General features: G+C 34.8%; 1 protein-coding gene across 1 annotated transcript; it reads left to right on the forward strand.

The window, feature by feature from the left end:
• The first annotated feature begins 1,343 nt into the window (after positions 1 to 1,343).
• Positions 1,344 to 9,278, forward strand: CSN1S1 (casein alpha s1). The gene is made up of 9 exons (XM_078445159.2): positions 1,344 to 1,445; positions 2,309 to 2,341; positions 3,150 to 3,173; positions 4,346 to 4,387; positions 5,746 to 5,763; positions 6,200 to 6,241; positions 7,239 to 7,397; positions 8,014 to 8,055; positions 8,895 to 9,278. The coding sequence occupies exons 1-7, from the start codon at positions 1,344 to 1,346 to the stop codon at positions 7,395 to 7,397; spliced, it is 420 nt and encodes a 139-aa protein (XP_078301285.2). The 3' UTR covers positions 8,014 to 8,055; positions 8,895 to 9,278.
• Positions 9,279 to 18,670: the final 9,392 nt, after the last annotated feature.

Consider the following 18,670-nt stretch of genomic DNA (forward strand, 5'->3'; position numbering starts at 1 on the left):
TGTTACTTTACACCTATGGGGAGATGAAACATTAGTATGAATGAATGGATGGATGAAGGAAGGAAGGAAGGGATGTGTGCTTGCATGGATGTGATTGTGGACTGGCCAATTGTTTGAACTTATCACCAAAGCTGAAGAAATGCTTCATTCAGGGTACTATATATAGCAATATATCTGCTCCAAGGATGTTTTACATAGTCACAGTTGATGATTTGCTTTATTTAAACATGATTTTTAAAATATGAGTTGTCTACTAGATTTTTAATAGATTTGGTATAAAGAGACCACACAGGTGCTCAAAATTTATGAGATAAATATATCTAACTATCCTTCATACCTGAATGATTATCTTTTCTTGGCAGAATACTAAGAATAAGTCAACTGACGTATGATCTTTTGTTTTAAAGCTGTTAAAGCTAATATAAGGAAAATGAAGAAGTAAAAACATTCCTTTTACATACCCACACAAAGTAAATAATTCTAAGTCAAAACAAAGAGATATTTCTAATTCAAGAAAAAAAGATATATCACATATTGGCCAGAATTAGCTGGATAATTACACCAGCACTCATATTTTCAGCTTAAATTTTATTGATAATGTCACTATATTGCTATGGAATATAGAGGGAGAAAATCCATTTTGCTTAAGTATGTATGTGTCATTGAGCCAATGGTTTGTGCACTTTTATTTACCACATGATCTTTAATCCGGTGCTGCTCTTTACCTTGAAAAAGCCAAATTAAAGAAAAAATAACTTATACTGGTTAAAGTAAAATGTAGAATTATTTACATTGGTTTATCACAACATATAAGAATCCAAAATAATTTTTATTAAACTCTGATATGCAGATTAGGGAGGTAAATCCTTTGGTTAGCTCAGGCCAGGGTAGGCAGGCCTTTTTATTTTCCTTATAACTTGGCTATTGCCTCAATTTTCTATTATCTTTGCTGTCTATTTTTATTCAGCAATTGTTATTTTACATTTGAAACATAAAATTAATTCTTTTTTCTTTTCCTAAGGGACATGTTATGGAAGGCCCTGAGGTAAGACATCCTACACTTTTATATCACACGTGGTACACACTATATGCTTTGTTTCATGCAAAACTATCTTCTCAAAGTGAGCAAGGTTAAACTTCTCAAGTCCAAGAATGTACAATGTCGTGCCAGATAAAGTTAAAATTGGAAGAGGGAATATGTCATTTATATGATGATCAGTGAAAACATTGCTTATTTATTAAAATAAAGAGTAAAAAGCAAAATGTGCATGACTGTTAACAAATGGAACATGAGGCTCCAACAAAAGTCTTACCTCTGCCATCTTGGGGTATGAGCTTTCTCAATGTTGAGGGCAGTCCTTGGGCAGAAAGAATTAATTGCAGCAATCACCGGGGATCACCGGGGATTGGCTCTGCTACCCAATCTAAAAATGTGGGAAAAACATGTAAGTCCCTAATATATAGTTAATCAACTCTCTGAAGAGATGAATAGTCTTTTGAATATTAGAATCAGTCTTTTAAAATTTGCACTTCGATACAAAAGTTATATCCATATATAAATATAAACATACATGCCTTAAAAGGAAACTACATATTTCAAAGGGTAGATGTTTTAAAAGCTAATATAATTTTAGGTCCATGCTGAAATTGGTTGTTGCATTTTTTTTATTTAAATTTTTTTTTTTTTTAAACATTTGTTCATTTATGAGAGACAGAGAGCACAAGCAGGGTAGGGGCAGAGAGAGAGAGGGAGACACAGAATTGAAGCAGGCTCCAGGCTCTGAGCTGTCAGCACAGAGCCCATCATGGGGCATGAACTCACAAGCTGTGAGATCATGACCTGAGCCGAAGTCAGACACCCAACCGACTGAGCCACCCATGTGCCCCAATTGGTCGTTGTATTTTAGTGTTTCCAGTTTATTCACTTCAAAATAGCCCCAAAGGTGCACGAGAATAAATGCTTAACTCTGGGTAGGTCAGCTCAATGGGGCTTTTTCTTCAAATTTCATATTTATCACACGCAAAAAATATCCATATACATTTTGCATTCTACTCAATCATATACCTGTGTTTGTTTTACTAAAAAATGTTTTTTTAAGTTATTGGGTAAGTTATTATCCTCTTCTCTCCATATATTTTAAATAAAATTGACACTTCAGAAAATACATTATATTGGCCCTGAAGCTTTTCATATCACTCATTTCAAATCTGAAACCAGGAGTCAGCAACCCAAGAGGAAAGTATAGACCTAGTTTCCTTACAACTCTAAAAATACCAGGGTCAATGACACTGGTTTCCTTTCTCTTAGCAAAGGGAAACTAGCACCAGTTCATCAAGCGAGGTAAGTGATTTTGATGTTAATTCAATATCCCAATTAGTTAGAAAACATTTATGAAAGCTTGTTGAACCATGAAGGTTACATATTTCATAAGGTCTCATTGTACAAGGTGCCATATATGTAACTCTATTTCAATTTTAAGATGTGAATATCACCCCAACAGATGTAAGAAAACAACTCTTTGTCAGAGAAAAAATGACAAGATTGTTGTTGGCAAACAATGGTATCTGGCTATCTGTGGTGCCCAAACATTTTTTCCCTAGTTATTTTGCCCTTCCCAGGTTTCATATTTATTGAAATCTACCCATATTAGTAGAACTCAATCTTGTCATTAAAAATTACAATGGTGGCTATGTTTCTAAATCAATTATGTTAACATGTCATATTCTGTGTAGAAATCAACCCATTCAGGGTTAATTAATTACACATTCTTTGCCCCTTGTTAACCTAAAGAAAGAAAAAATAGCAGGCATAGAAGATGATGAAGTCTTTCCCTTAACTTTGGGAGACCTTCATCCAAATTACAAAATAAGACCAACCCAAGTTTCTGTGAATTCACTAAAGGTGAATATTTTATATCCACCTTCAACATTCTGAATAATCTCCCTGCTGAAAGCAGTGAGAAGAAAGGGAATCTTGAATACAGTATATACCTCAAATTATTCACCTTGTCTCAGTTATGCAAAAATTTGTTGTTAAAATCAGTTAACCACAGTTATTTAGTAATAGTGTTTGGTTAATTAGCATTCTTACCTTAAATGTAAATTAATGTCATAAAATTAAAAGTGTGCTTGTTTCTATTTTTTTGAAGGAAGTTGTTCCCAATAACACTCAGGTAAGAGTTATTCATCAAATTTAAAATATAGAAATATTACCCAATATATGCTACAATATGCATATACATATATGTGTATGTATATACACACACACACACATATATGTTTGTTATTGTTTTTGTTTTTTAGCAGAAGCACATTTCAAAGGAAGATATACTCTCTCAACGCTATCTGGTAAAATTTCATTATGAGCTTATCAAAGGCAAATGTACCAAGAAATGAGTAAGAATGTTATATTGATAAATTGTTCTCTTTCTCATTATCTGCTAAAATGTAATCCATAGTAAGTAGTCTAATGGATTCTAGATAATGACTGCTTCCTCTCTGAAAATAAAATTAATGAGTTTTTTAATTCCAGGTTTTTAATACATGCTTTAAGTTGAATATTTGTACTGTATAGTCTGCTTTGGATCTGAATAGCCTAGTATTAAAATGACAGTCCATAGATTTGGCCAGACTTAAGTTTGCCCCTAAGCTTTGCCTTTTACCAGCATGTGATGTTAGTTTATTTATCTGCTATAAGTCTATAATCTAATTTCTAAAATGACAATGATAATAAATATTAAAAGATATAAAAGCAGCTAATATAATCCATAGTTCAAAGTAAATGATCACTAAATGTGGCTAATGTCAGAAGCATCATCATTTTTTCCCCCACTTCATCTAATATTTTGATTTCATTTGACCAAGTTTAAAAGCTTTGGTCAGAAAGCAGAAGTCATTTTTAATTTTCTTAGTATTCTGACACAAGATATTATATAAGTAAAATTGCCTGAATACTCATATCTGATTGTATTTTAATTTATTTTAACTTAAAAATAACTTAAGAGGCACTTGGGTGTCTCAGTCAGTTAAGTACCTGACTTTTGATATCAGCTCAGGTCACGATCCCAGGTCGTGGGATCTCAAAAATAATTAATTAATTAATTAATTAATTAAATTAAAAATTAAAAAAATAAAAATAAGTTAAGAAAGCAGTTTTCTAATATTTTAAAAAGAAATAATTCAATTAGTCCAAATTGTTGTAGAAATAACACTAAAGTAAGATTAATAGTTCCTCATTCTTTACTTCTAGAAAAAGCATTTTAGGATTCTAGCTTCATTACTTAAGAATGATGGGGTTGGACTGAATGGTATCCAAGCAACTGAGAATATTTTTTCTTTTGAATAGGAACAGCTTCATAGACTGAGCAAATACAACCAACTGCAACTGGTAATAGTTTATTTATTATAATACAAAATTGTATTCTGCAGAATTAAAATACATTAAATTTTATGTTGGGTGCACTTCTAAAGATGTATTCATTTTTTTCTCAGGAAACTATTCTAGCCTTGGTAGTTAACAATAATTGGAAAATTATTCATATGACTGCCTATATATTTACTATCAAAGCCATTTCTCTCTATTTATGCCCATACTAATGCTGTCTATTTATTCATAATTACTAACCAAGGAGAAATTTACTTTGAGTAAATTCTACATCAAATCCTCTTATAGTCTCTGATGATGCATTATATTTAGGACTTTATCATGTATTTATTTTCCCAAATTCAGTGCTGTATGGAGATTCCAGAAACATTCCTATTCCTGCTCATGAAAGCACAGATATGCCAAATAAACTTCCCATTTAAGGAAACAGTATAGACTCTGTAGGAGGAATCAGGAGTCCTAAACATTCAAATTGTTTTTGTCAAATCTCTCTAAGAATTGTCAAGTTGTACTCACTGTCCCTGGACCTGTTTCCTTATGTGTGAAATGGAAACATTCTTCCTGGTGTTATTTTGAATATCGGATTATCTCCTACTCAGCGAGCCCTAAATCTGGTTTGTAGCAAGTCCAATTTCCTGCTCTGACCCTTCAGACTCTATAAAATTTGCTTTGTTCATGAGACTTCTAACAACATTATGAAGGTCTCTTATCAAGATGTACATTTCAACCATAATGCCATAAATTGCTTTTATGCTAAAACATATCAATAAATCAAAAATATACCCATCAGCACAAACTTCTTAACACTATTTAGTTTTGATCCTTTTGATTTTTATAAAGTCATTCGCTTGGGAGGAAAAAAAAAAACCTTTACTTTTAGTTGCAACAAATCAACTTAATTAAGACTTTAGGGAAAAGGCCCTGTCGTAATTTAGTAAAATTATATTTTTCATTTTCTTCTGTTATCGGTGTAGGAAGAGGATAGCCAATAATGAATTTGATTTGGGCCCAATTGTTACTCTTATTTGGTGTCTAAGTTGCTTATGTTTAAAATAAAGTCCAAATAAATTTAAATATATCACTAACCACCACCCCCCCCCCCCGGAATTCACCATTACTGATCTGAGAAATTACAGGAATAATATGTTTTATTATTTTAGGTATATGACTAAGCTGTTACCTCCACAAATATTATTACTATATTGGTCTTGCTCATAATGTTCATTGTATTTCATAATGTCCATTGTGTCCTCAGTGGCTAGCATAGTTATCCCTGAATGAGTGAAAGTACCTAATAAATGTTTGTTATTCATAAATTAATAAAGTCAATATACTAAAACAAAATATTTTCTCTTTCCTAGGAAGCTCTCCGTGACCAGGTAAGATTATTTATTAAATCTAGAATATATTAATATTTTTAAAAGTTTATTTATTTTGAGAGAGACAATACACTTGCTTATTTGCACGTGCAAGCTGGGAAGGGGCAAAGAGAGAGGGAAGAGAGAATCTCAAGCAGGCTTTGAGCTCTGTGCTGAGCCCTACACAGGGCTCAATCTCATGACTGTGAGATCATGACTTGAGCCAAAATCGAGGTGGATACTTAACTAACTGAGCCACCCATGCACCATTTGAATATTATGTTTCTAAAGTTACAAATTAAAAAGTGTTTTTATACTTTTTCATAATTCTGGCATATAATGCAGTTTATCCTAAATTTCATGGATGATGATATATTCTTGGTACATTGAAAAATGAATGTGTTGTACCAGAAGATGTCTAAGTAATTTAGAATGTACTATATTTCCTTTTATACAGCAACAACTGCGCAGAGTGACTGAAAACAACCACATCCAATTGGTAATATTTTGATTAATAAATTACAGAGTAATGATATACTGTGAAGTTTAAATATGTGTGCTTTTATATAGCCTCACACTTTGAAGGGGTTGTTTTCTTCTTCAGAAGTTATTTCTCACTCCCAACTTCTGGGACAATTTGTATTAATTGACAGGGGATATTAGCACTACTTGTCAGTAGTCTTTGGAAAAGGAGCTGCTTTCTGCTTTTTGTCTCAGCTGATGTGGGCATTGTATTTATAATCATAAGCACTATGAAGTGTTAATCTCCATGGTTACATTAATTTCTCTTTTAACATATTTCTTAATTTTATATTTTTATGCCCATAGTCGATTCTAAAATTCAATTTATATTTAGGAATCTCAAACTCTCAAACTAGTTGACACACTTTTCTTTTGAATAAACCATCTGGAGAGATACTGCATGTCTCTGTAAAAATACTCTCTGATCCTGTTTTCTCATCTGTGAAATGAAGTTGTTAGTAATACAGAGCAAATACCAACCTTTCCCCTGCCCTCAATTCCATTGTTCCACAGTTTTCCTAGGGATTCTGATTTCATTTTTAAGGCAATAACCAGATACTATGAACTATGTGCTGCCATAACAATTCTGATTCTTGTGAACAATAAGGTCAGTTCCATATCAGTCACGAAGCCCCCCAGTCACTACTTGCCATTTAGCGATTCTTAATAACGATCGTTGAGGATGTTCCATATGTCTTAGAAGAAATTGCCTCTAGGAAATACAATGGACAAAATTAGTGTCAGTTCCCAACTCTCTTACATGAAAAGTATTTCAAATAGGTTGCTTCTTCCACCTTTGAAGTTTTATTCAGAATCTGTAATTCATATTCTCTTTTTCTTTCAAAGATCTCACCGAGTAATTATCTCTTGTGTTGCTAACAGCCATGTCTGAAATGATTGGAATGATTCATTTTCAGAGATTCAAAACAGCAATTGTTCATACATTGTTGTTTCTCAATGGTCTTTCCTTCTAGCCTTTCCAACAATTCTACCAACTTGATGCTTATCCCTATGCTGTGTGGTATTACCCTCCACAAGTCATGCAGTATATTGCTTACACACCATTCTATGACATCACTAAACTTACGGCCCCTGAGAACACTGAAAACGTTGGTGTTGTGCCAGAGTGGTAGGTAAGTTCATTTACCTAAATATTGATGTTCTACCAAAGGAAATAAAAGAAATTCACTTACAGAACCTACCATAGAAACAGTTTTAGAATATTCATGGCAAATCAGTGTTTAGTGACTCATGTGAGAGTTTTCTGAAATGGAAAACTGACAATACTTTCTGGTATCTATGGCTAACAGTCCAACAGTCAGGAACATTTGGAGCAGCGTTATCTATTCTATAAGTGAAATTCATTCTTGATAAGGGTAGAAAAAAACTTTTCTCCAAATTAAAACTATAAAGGGTTCTGATATAGAACTCAGTTTTTTTCTTTTTGCACTTTTACTAATCTTCAAATGCCTTCCTTTGGGTTATACCCATAATACACATAACAATAGAGCACAGATTTTGGTATCCAATAGTTCTAAATTCAAATTCTGACTTTTGGTTACTTGAAATAAGTATAACAATGCTTATTTTAATAACTCTGAATGTGATTAAATATAATCATCTTTGCAAAGTATAGTGCTGGGAAAATAGACACAGCAAATAAGTAGTGGTCATTTTGGGGGCAGGGCTAAGAAAATTTTATTGCTGACTACCTTGATCACATAATTTTAACAATTTTTATTCTTCCAGAAAAATTAAAAATTCTCAGAAACTCCACAATTATGGTACTTGGTAAGTTTGCAAATTACTTGTCTAACCATTAATCCTATTTTCATTTGAAGACAAGGTAAAAAGATATGATTGTAGGCTGTAAGTTTTGTTTTTTTTTTCTGCTGAAGTCTAGTTCCTTCAGAACACATTAGCACTTAAAGAATTAAATTGGCTTAGTAATGTGCAAATTTTTGTTTCCTGCTCATACTGTATTTAAACGGCAACTTAAAAAGTTACCTAACTTTAACTAATATAATTTATAATATTGGAAATCCTATACAAGTATAGGAGTTTGTATGTTACTAACGTTCTATGAAGATGTGACATTGAGACTCACTCAGGTGAACCCAACAGTTGTATCCTGTTCCTTGTGCTCACTACAGAAGAAATCCTTAGCAAGTCACCTAGTGAAACCAAATGATTGCTTGTCAATAGGCAAACAGACTGAAAAGTCAACAGATTTGTTTTAATTACCTTCTCCCACTTGATTGGAGCTTTTAAATGTGTGTGTGTATGTGTGTTTGTGCACTTCCCTTCACAATGGTGGCAACTTTCTTTCCAAAAGATCAAACTAAAGAAAATGATAAAACTCTGACCCACATGAAAACTTTTTCTTCCAGTTGCCTTGCCATATCTTTTATATTACTTCAAAAGAAATACTATCTAGTAATAAATTATTTTCAAAACGTAAAAATCAGGAACAATGGATATATATGTCAGCCACAGGAAAGCACAAATAACATTGTAAACTTTATCTTAAAATGGAAAAAATGGAAATTAAAATGTGCATACCATAAAAGTGTGTCTTTAACTCAAAATATGTAGTATGGCTAACCACATATTTCCTTTTCTCTTTACAGATGTGACTGAAAATTCCATTCTCTAAATTTCGCCTCTATCGTGTAAAACCATCCTAGCCAAAGGATTCGACTGTTATTTTAGAACAGGACAATCCCAAATTGAAGGCAGTCTTTTCTTCTTGAGTTCTCTACTGTGCATTAGATAGAATATCATCATTTTCCTTAAGCTAAATTTTCCTAACAGTTTATTGTCTAAATTTCAGTTACATCATGCCGGTGTGAAGGCCACTGAATCAGAGGGTATTGAAGTCTTTACTAAGTTTCTGTGATGGAAATTTTGTTTAAAAAGTCTTTGAATTGCTTCTTCTGTAAGTGCCATCATTTCATGTAATTGTGTGCAGTGACTGAGATTTTTCTTTTTCTTTTCAATAAATTATACTTTTAAGGCACAGTCCATACTTTCTGTCATTATTTCATTCAGCAACATTTACATAATCCTTTTCAGAGTATGTATATAATATTTTGTTCTCACTAAATTTTTCTATGATACTTGCAATCACATTTTAATGAAAAAGGTTAAAATGTCACTTCTGATTCTGGCAAATTATAAACGAGGTCCAAAATCTTTCACTTGAAGTCAGTTGTTTGTAGAATATTTCCCATGAGGTGTGGCTGCAGAGAGGAACAGCAGTGTGGCATTTGTGTGTCAGCTGGGTACTTGAACAACCTGGTGATGCAATTAATTTATGCCACCAGGACCTGTTTGTGCTCAACCCACCTGATTATAGCTGAGTTTATATGTAGGTAGATTAGACCATTTAAGAGGTCACCTTAGTACACACGGTCACCTAGTAGCCATGGTGGCCTGTTCAATATCCTTCAGAGCCCAATGAGGAGTTATTTCTTGAAATGACAATTGTTACTTGCTCTGATATCCTAAAAGCCCCAGGTGAGATTTACTTTTCAGGGTATATTCCAGGTTTACAGCCAACCCAACACGTCATGACCCTTTTGGAACTATTGTATCTATAAGATCCTAACATACAAGAGATAAGGCCTCTTGTGGCATGCCCTAAGCCATCAACTGTTCGGCATCCTACCAATAATATATATTTTATGTGCATAACACCCAAAGATGAATTTTTTGCCTTGAAAATGAAAAGAAAACCAGTTAGCATCGATTCTTCTGACTTCTCTCTGTGTTAAGAAGTACATGTGAAACACTTTGTTTTTATCTGGAGGTTTGCCAACCTACTCCAACTACTGAACCTGCAAGAAATTAGTGGAGAGTACAGGCCCTTGTGTTTTCATAAAATGTGTCTCCCAGCTTCTTTCGTCATGTTATTTCCCAAGGCTTCAAGGATGCTTGATATTTCTCATGTCATGAATCCTATGGAAATAAAGTCATCAATTTAATGAATGCCCAGTGAGCCATGGAATAAGATAATCATGTTTCCTGCAAGCTAAATTGTAGTACAAAACTAGAGTAGACTTGTCCTTAAAATTGTCCTATGAGGTAGAAGCCTCTGTTCTATAAGATTAAAGCAAACTGTTTCTGGTATTGTTTTCTTCTTTGGTTTTAAAGGCAAAATGAAGGGGAAAAATGTGAATATCAAGGATTTATGTGACACCATATTTAAAATACCACCTATAAGGAAGGTGGAGAGGATGGGAAAATGGGTGAAAGGGAGTGGGAGATATAGGCTTCCAGTTATGGAATGAATAAATCAAAGGGTGCAACACAGAGAATATAATAACTGATATTGTAATAGTGTTGTATGGTGACAGGAGGTAGCTATACTTGCGGTGAGCATAGCATAACATATAAAGTTGCCCAATCACTATGTTGTACACTTGAATAAAATACACTATGTTGTGTACTTCAATAAAAAATAATAATAATTTAAAAATGAATTGTCACCATCTTATTAAATTTGCTATAATCCATTGTTACTTTCCAAGAAGCTATTGAAAAGGCCAAATGGGAAATCAAATAATCAAACAATCCACTATCCTAACATCTTTTAGTGTTTTTTTTAAGTTCATCTATTTATTTTGAGAGAGAGAGAGGGAGCAAGTGGGGCAGGGGCAGAGAGAGAGGGAGAGAGAGAATCCCAAACAGGCTCTGTACCATCAGCGCAGAGCCAGATGCAGGACTCCATCTCACAAACCATGAGATAGATCATGACCTGAGCCAAAATCAAGTCAGACGCTTAGCCAACTGAGCCACCCAGGTGCCCCATCCACATTTTTTACTCTTTAATAGTTGCTGCAATTTCCCCAGAGATGCAAAATCATTATTTTATTATAGAAGAAGTTAGAATGGTTTCTATTCAGTACTTTTTTTACCTTATTACTCCATACATCAGGGAGGTAATATAGAGATTAAACCAGTTTCTAAGTATATCTATTCTAAATATACACTCTGAGCAGAGGACTTACCATTAATGGTTTGGACTAGGTTTGAAGGGAGACAAACTGTGCCGGCAACATCAAGTATTACTTGACTCAAATAAATTTCAATATGAATCACGGATCATCAGGAGATTCTCCATTGTAAGCAATGAGTGATAAGACACAGAATGGATCTCAGAGTCTGGAAGAAGATCAACTAGTTCCCTTTTTTTATGTAAGTGCCCAAAACTCATAGATCAAAGACAAGGACTAGGATTGGAAATATGATATTATAGTAAAGTCCCTACAGAACTTTGACTTTTCCTACTTCAAGTGTTATAGATCCATGTTAATTCTTATTCAGAAATTGGGGTGGATCATCACTTTCTGTTGGTAGCTTATCCAAAAATCTGTTTACCAGACATATTCTGTTCACCAAAATATTTTTATATTTACATATCAAAAATAACCCTGATGAAATTGCTATTAAATTTTTCCTAGGGATATATTGATTAGCTTCACACAGCCATCACTTCTGGTTTGACCATTTTTCATACAATAATTATCACCACCACCACTTCCTGACTAAATCTCTAAAAATGTTAATTATCTCCTTGCTTCAGGAACTTACCTACTATCACTTTGTTTTGTGACTGGGCTCCTTTCATCTACCTTAAGGTCAGAAATCCAATTTTAATTACTGTGAGCCTCCTAATAGAATGCTGGGTCCACTATAGTTAGGGAAAAAAGACTTATAAAAGTCCATTCTTTCTTTATTATTTTAAATTTATTTTAGAAAGAGAGAGCACACACAAGCGGAGGAGAGGGGCAGAGGGCAGAGAGATTGGGAGAGAGAATCTTAAGTGGGCTCCACTCTCAGTGCTGAGCCGAATGTGGGACTTGATCCCACAACTGTGAGATCACGACCGGAGCCAAAATCAAAAGTCAGACACTCAACTAACTGAGCCACCCAGGCACCCCATAAAAGTCCATTCTTTAAGAAAAAGGTTAAAAAACAGTCATCTATGCATTGTCTGTAGAAATGGGTAAGTGGTAGGTCCTTAGAATTAAGCATATCTATCTACAGATATTTTTTTAATGTTTCCCTTTGTAATATGCTTACCAAACCTTCTAGAACACTGCAGATAACACAAATAAGTGGGAAAAAAGGTTAGGGGAAAAATGATGCTAATTGTGAACTGAGTATATGTCTTCTTTTGCTACTCCTTCAAATCCATTGTGTGATATATGTCACACAGGCATATATCAAGTGTGACCAGATATTGAGACTCATAAGAGAAACTAGAGATATAAATTTTGTGTAAAATTTTCTGATTTTTAATATGGCATAGTTTTTTTCTTTTTCTTTCTGGAGAGAGAGAGAGAGAGCACAAGTTGGGGAGGGGGTCAGAGAGAGAGTGAAAGAGAAAATCTTAAGCAGACTCCATGCTCGGTGTGAAGCCTGATGTGGGTCTTGATCCCATGACCCTGGGATCATAACCTGAGCCAAAAGCTCAGAGTTGGATGTTCAACCAACTGAGACACCTAAGCTCCCTTAGTTTTTTTAAATGCAAAACACACGGTCCCCTTTTCTTTGTTGGCCACATCCAGCCCCTACAACACTAGTTTATGTACTCTACTGTACATTAAGGAAAGAACTTGCTAAGTTTTTTTTTATTCTTACTGACAGGCCATATCAAGGGTGAAGCAACAGTGAGAAGCAGAAAATTAAGGCCACCATCAGCTATGGTAAACAAAGAAATCATGATTTTATCATGAAAAAGAAACACAGATCTTCAGGATCATTTAGGAGTTAGGGGTCTAAATCTTTCATATCTTCCAGTAGATTTCATTTTTCCTAATAATTGGTATTTCACTTTCCTAAATTTCACATGAGACCTACAAGCTTGTGAATTTGTGTTATTTTAATTACTATAGACTGAATGTTTGTGTTTACCCTAAATCCATATGTTGAAACCCTAATCTCCAATGTGATGGTAGTTGGAGGAGGGGTCTTTGGAGGCAACTGGGTCATGAGGGTGGAAACTTCATGAGTGAGACTAATGCCTTTATAAGAAAAGATGTGAGAGAGATGAGCTCTCTATCTCTCTCTCTGCCATATGAGGATATGGCAAGAAGGTGGCTGTCTGCAAGCCAGAAAGAAAGCCTTCACCAGATGCAGGATCTGCTAGCACCTTGAACTTGAACTCCCAGCCTCCAGAACTGTGAGCAATTTTTTTTTTATTTTTTAAGCCATTCAGTATATGGTATTTTGTTATGAAGACCTGTTCAGGTCTTTTATAGTTCTATAAAAGACCCACTATCATAGAACCATGATATACAGGAATTTTGTTCTGTTTGGTCAGGAATATCATGGTGCCAGTGACATATGTAAACATTACCTCAAATTAATGAAAAAAAAAAAAGGAATTTATTAGCTCATGTAACTAAAAATTCCAAGAGTGAAGTATAGTTGTATTTAGGAACTTGAAGGTGGTCACTCACCATTTTGTTCATCCTTCACTTTCACTCTTCTTTGGACTGACTTACTTTGCAGGAGATAAAAAAGACGGTTTGCTCACATCTCAGAGCTTCATGGTTGTTCAGGTCCTACATCTGGAAATGACTACACTGTAGCTTCCCTGAGTATTCACACATCAGCAGAAGAATGTTAATTGGCTCTGCTTGGAACAAGGACCTCTCCCTTTGGGTGTTATGACACTCCTGGCTTGGAATATATCCTCACTTTTTTTTTAATGTTTATTTACTTTTGAGTGAGCGCGAGCAGGGGAAATGCAGAGAGAAGGGGACGGAGGATCCAAAGCGGGCTCCGCAGTGACAGCAGCGAGCCTGATGTGGGGCCCGTGAGATCACGACCTAAGCCAAAGTTGGATGCTCAACTGACTGAGACACCAAGACACCCCTATGCTCACTTTTTTTTTTACTAAAATCTTCTTCCTGCACACTAAGATACACCAAATTGCAATTGTAGAAGTTGAGAATTAAGTCTCGAACATTCTTCGGGCTTTCATCATTTAAAAACTTTTTTCTTCCCTGGGGGGGCTCGATTCCAATGTCTTCCCATTTGCAAACTTTGCTTTCCATAATTTCAGTAATGCAGAAATTTTTCGGTTCTCCATTTTTGAAATAATTCTGTCAAAGCTTTTCAAATAATTTCTGAACAGAAGTAACCAAAATCTGTATGCCTCATTATATTAGTTTCCTGCTATATAACAATGGAACACAAACTGGGTGCCTTAAAATAGCAGAAACTTATCCTCTCCTAGTCTGGAGTCTAGAGGTCTGAAATCAATGCGTGTTGGTATGGCCATGCTTCCTCTGAAGGCCCTGGAGATCCTTCCTTGGCTCTTTCCAGCTTCTGGTGGCTGTTGGCAATCCTTGGCATTCCTTAACTTGTGGCTGCATCTTGTAACTATTTAACCCCAATTTCTGTGTTCATCTTCACACAGCTATATTTCCTCTGTGACCAAGTTTGCCTTTTCTTATAAGAAGAGTTTGCTTGGAAGCAATTATAAATTATGTAAATATATGCACCTTAAGTAAGTGGAGGTGAATAAAGATGCAAAGCAATTCAAGCACCACTTCACTACAAGTTGAAGGCTATTCAGCAGGTATGCTTCACCAGCACAAAAGTTTTCTCCAGAAATACTGTGTATAACACTGATTAATCCCAGTTGGTCTGGATGACTGTATGCTTATCTCTAGAGTCACTGGCTGTTGGCCAACACTATGGTATTTAATAATGAAAGGCAAATGATACTATAGAGATATGTCTGTGAGTTGCTTTGGGCAGGATACATCAGCCTGTCAGGATTGTTTACTAATAATTGCATATGGTTTACACCAGGTTTCAGTGGAATCTAGGAGTTGGGGAGTGAAATGGGGCTGGTTTTCAACAGGTATGACTAGTCATGTAGCCAAAATGTGCCTGCAGGACAAGTTTTTTTTGTAAAAGACCCTCACGACAAGTGGTTTTGAGCTTCCTGGTACTGAGATGCTTTGCACAGCCTCCATTAGTGGTTTAAGATCTGGAGATAAAGCATATCCTGTATCAAGCAGTGGAAGGACAAATAAGTTGCTCCCCAGATCTTAGCACCTTTTTCACTGCACATCCTTTCCCTGTGTTGCTGTCTTCTGTTTTTCCCTGTAATAAATCTGTTTTTATTACACTGGAAACTGTTTGAGTCCTCTAAATCCTTTCAGCAATAAAAAACTTCACATGATTATTATGTAATTAACAGAGGCTGTAAAGAACCACACCACTGAATAATATACAGAGGAAAAAAAAGCAGGAATTAATCTGCAAGTTCTCTCCCATCTCCTGCATTCCATTTTTCAAATTTCACCATAGTAGGGTCTAAAACACATTTTACAGTATCATTATGCAGCCACTCCATAGCTTCGGAGGAAACCAGGTCTATTGCCATAGAATGGAATGGTATTTAAGTCCAGAGGCAAAGAGGTGATTCTGCACCAGAGAAACCCCCACTTTTAGGGAAAAAGAAGGTAGGCAAGACACTAATAAAGAAATACATGATTTTACATTTAATGTACATTTAAATTTTTAAAGCAACAAACAGCCATATAGAAAGCACACACATCAAAATGTATTATCACAAAGAACTCATCATCCAGATTAAGGAAAAGAATATCACTAAGCATCTGAGAGCACCACTTAATGTTCCCTATCAAGTTCTGCCTCCCCTCAGATAACTACTATCCTAACTTGTTGCACTAGAAACCAATATTTTGTAGATTCTAATATATAATATTTATGGGGTGTCTGTCTACTATCATCCAGTCTTCCTTATATAAAATTCATTCATGTTGTGCCATGTAGTAGTAGTTCATTCATGTTAATTGCAATGTTCCATTCTTTGTATATCACAATTTATACAAAATAGTGTTGATTCCCATTAGTGTTGATTTGAATTTTGGATATTAAGAACAATGGTGCTAGGAACATTGGCTACATATTTTTAGTGCATATGTATATATATGTATTTTTAGTGTAAATACACACACACATATGTATTTTTGTTGGGTATATACTTAAGAATAAAATCTCTAGTCATAAGATATAAAGATGTTTACCTTTGACAAAGACTGACACAGGTTTCCAAGATGCTCATGCCAGTTTACATTTACATCAACATTGCTTGGCGTTCCTATAGTTTGTTTTTTGCCAACACTAGATATGGCCAAATTTCTTTTCTCATTTTAATCATTCTGGTGGCTGTATCGTGATATTGCATGGTAGCTTTTAATTTGCATTTTCCTGAGGGCTGGTGATTTTGAGTACCTATTAATATGTTTATTGGCTATTAAGAAACCTTCTTTTGGTGAAGTGCTTATTCAAGTAAGTCTGTTTCCTTTGTACTAGTGTAACACTTTTTTTCTCTTACTGAAATATGCCCAGTGAAATTTGAGCAAGTCAGAGACTGGATCCAGCTGAAGAGTTATGCTTGTCCATGCCAGATTTGAGATATTAATTATATAATTAGGTGTGGAGACCAAAAAGGGAAGTTGAGTGCATGAATTTGGAGCTCAGCAAAGAATGCTTTTGAAGATGTACATTTAGAAGATTTCAACCTATGGATGGACTTAAAGCCATGGAACCAAACACTATCAGCCAGACTAAGGCTAACCCTTAGGGTACTCCAACCCTTAAAGTTTGGAAAAAGAAATGCCGGAAAGGAGACTGCAAAAAAATAAATAAATAAATAAAGGCTAGTGAGTTAAGAAAGAAAGCAAGGGTTTGATGAGTTTAAGATTTCAAACGAAGAGAAGTATGATATTTTAAAAAAAAGCAATGATCAACTCTACTAAACAGCTCTACGAGGTTGGGTAAAATGAACACAAGAGTAGCAAGAAGAAAGCTGTTGGCAACCTAGGAAAAAAGTGATTTCTAGAGGGACAAAACCTTGACGGGGGCAGGTTAATGAGACCATAACATATTCAGATTGTCACAGAGTAGTCTAAAGAACTGGGAGGAGTTTGGAGGTATATTGTTACGAGATGGAATTTTCTTTAAAAATGAAAGATATAGCATAAGTTTGACTTACATTTGATCCTTAGGTAAGGAAAACAATTGCTAATGAGTCACTGTGTAAACTAAAGGGGATGGAATTGAGCATAAAAGTGTAGTTGTTGGTAAAGGAAAAATTCATTGCAATGAAACAATTACTCTGCGATCAGAGAAAGTGGATATCAGACCCTCATATAAGTCTTACTTTCTTGGGCATTACTGGCCCAAACCATGTAACCCAGCTCATTCTGACTGTGATACTGGCTCTTGCTTCTCTGGTGTAAATGAAGTCAGTAATGTGGAACCATACAGAACAATTATCCTGTGACTGTGCAGTACACTGATCAGATTAAAACTTCATTAAAAACCTTTGAGTTGTCTATTTTACAGATGTGGAAATTGAAGCTCTGAAGGACTAACTTTCACAGTCCCACTTAGCTACCATTAACAGCAAAGCTGTGAATCAGCTTTCTCATTTGAAGTGTTTTTTTGCTTAGAGTGACTATAAAATTTAACACTCGATGTTGGTTACTTTAGATAGTGAAAGTCACAGGTGTACTAGTTTAACTGGGACACTAAGTGTAAACCAAGACTTTCCAGAACCAAAATAGGGTATGATCACACTATCTTTTCCTCCACTTTTTGATATTCTTTACCATTCAATTCAAAGCATTCTATTCAATTTCAATTTTCCCATGGCTATTTTTAACACCAATAATCCTTGTTTTGTTGTGTTTTATTTTGTTTTGAGAGAAAGAGAGAGAGGGCATGTGCGCTCATGAGCAGGAAAAGAGCAGAGAGAAAGAGAGAGAGAGAGAGAGAGAATCCCAAATCGACTCCGCTGTCAGGGCAGAACCTGACAGGGGGCTCAATTTCACAAACCATGAGATCGTGACCTGAGCTGAAATCAAGTCTGACACTTAACCAACTGAGCCACCCACTTGCCTCTTAACACCAAAATCTTAAATTAATAACAATCTTAAGGGCAATTAAGGCTTGAAAAATTATAATAAAGACAGGAAAACTTAAATATGCCTAAAGGATTAATTTATTGAAATGACTGGTTAGGAAATAGAGTCTCAAATAACAAGCACAATTCCAGAAACTATTTTTACACATGTTTTTCACATACTTATGGTATTTCCAACTCAAAATTAAACTTCTATGGTATTAGTGAATTAAAATTTGGAAAATGTAGAGTTTATGAGCAAATTCAAATTAAGATGAATAACATATAATACAAAAATAAATAAAAGAATAAATTTTCATTTTTTCCATGTAGATTCAAAATTATTCACTTTTGGTAACGATGTAAAGATTGAAAGGATGTCACATTTCCAGTTGCAGTCAATTCTGTAGAATATAAAGCAAATATAGAACTAGTTATGTTATA

The sequence above is a fragment of the Panthera onca genome, chromosome B1, assembly GCF_046562875.1.
Source record: "Panthera onca isolate mPanOnc1 chromosome B1, mPanOnc1 haplotype 2, whole genome shotgun sequence".
Classification (NCBI taxonomy): Eukaryota; Metazoa; Chordata; class Mammalia; order Carnivora; family Felidae; genus Panthera; species Panthera onca.

Coding starts and splice junctions, on each gene's coding strand:
- CSN1S1 (XM_078445159.2), top strand. CDS start 1,344: ATGTTGAGGGCAGTCCTTGGGCAGAAAGAATTAATTGCAGCAATCACC. Junction 1,446..2,308: donor TAAAAATGTGGGAAAAACAT/GTAAGTCCCTAA, acceptor CCTTTCTCTTAG/CAAAGGGAAACTAGCACCAG. Junction 2,342..3,149: donor GCACCAGTTCATCAAGCGAG/GTAAGTGATTTT, acceptor ATTTTTTTGAAG/GAAGTTGTTCCCAATAACAC.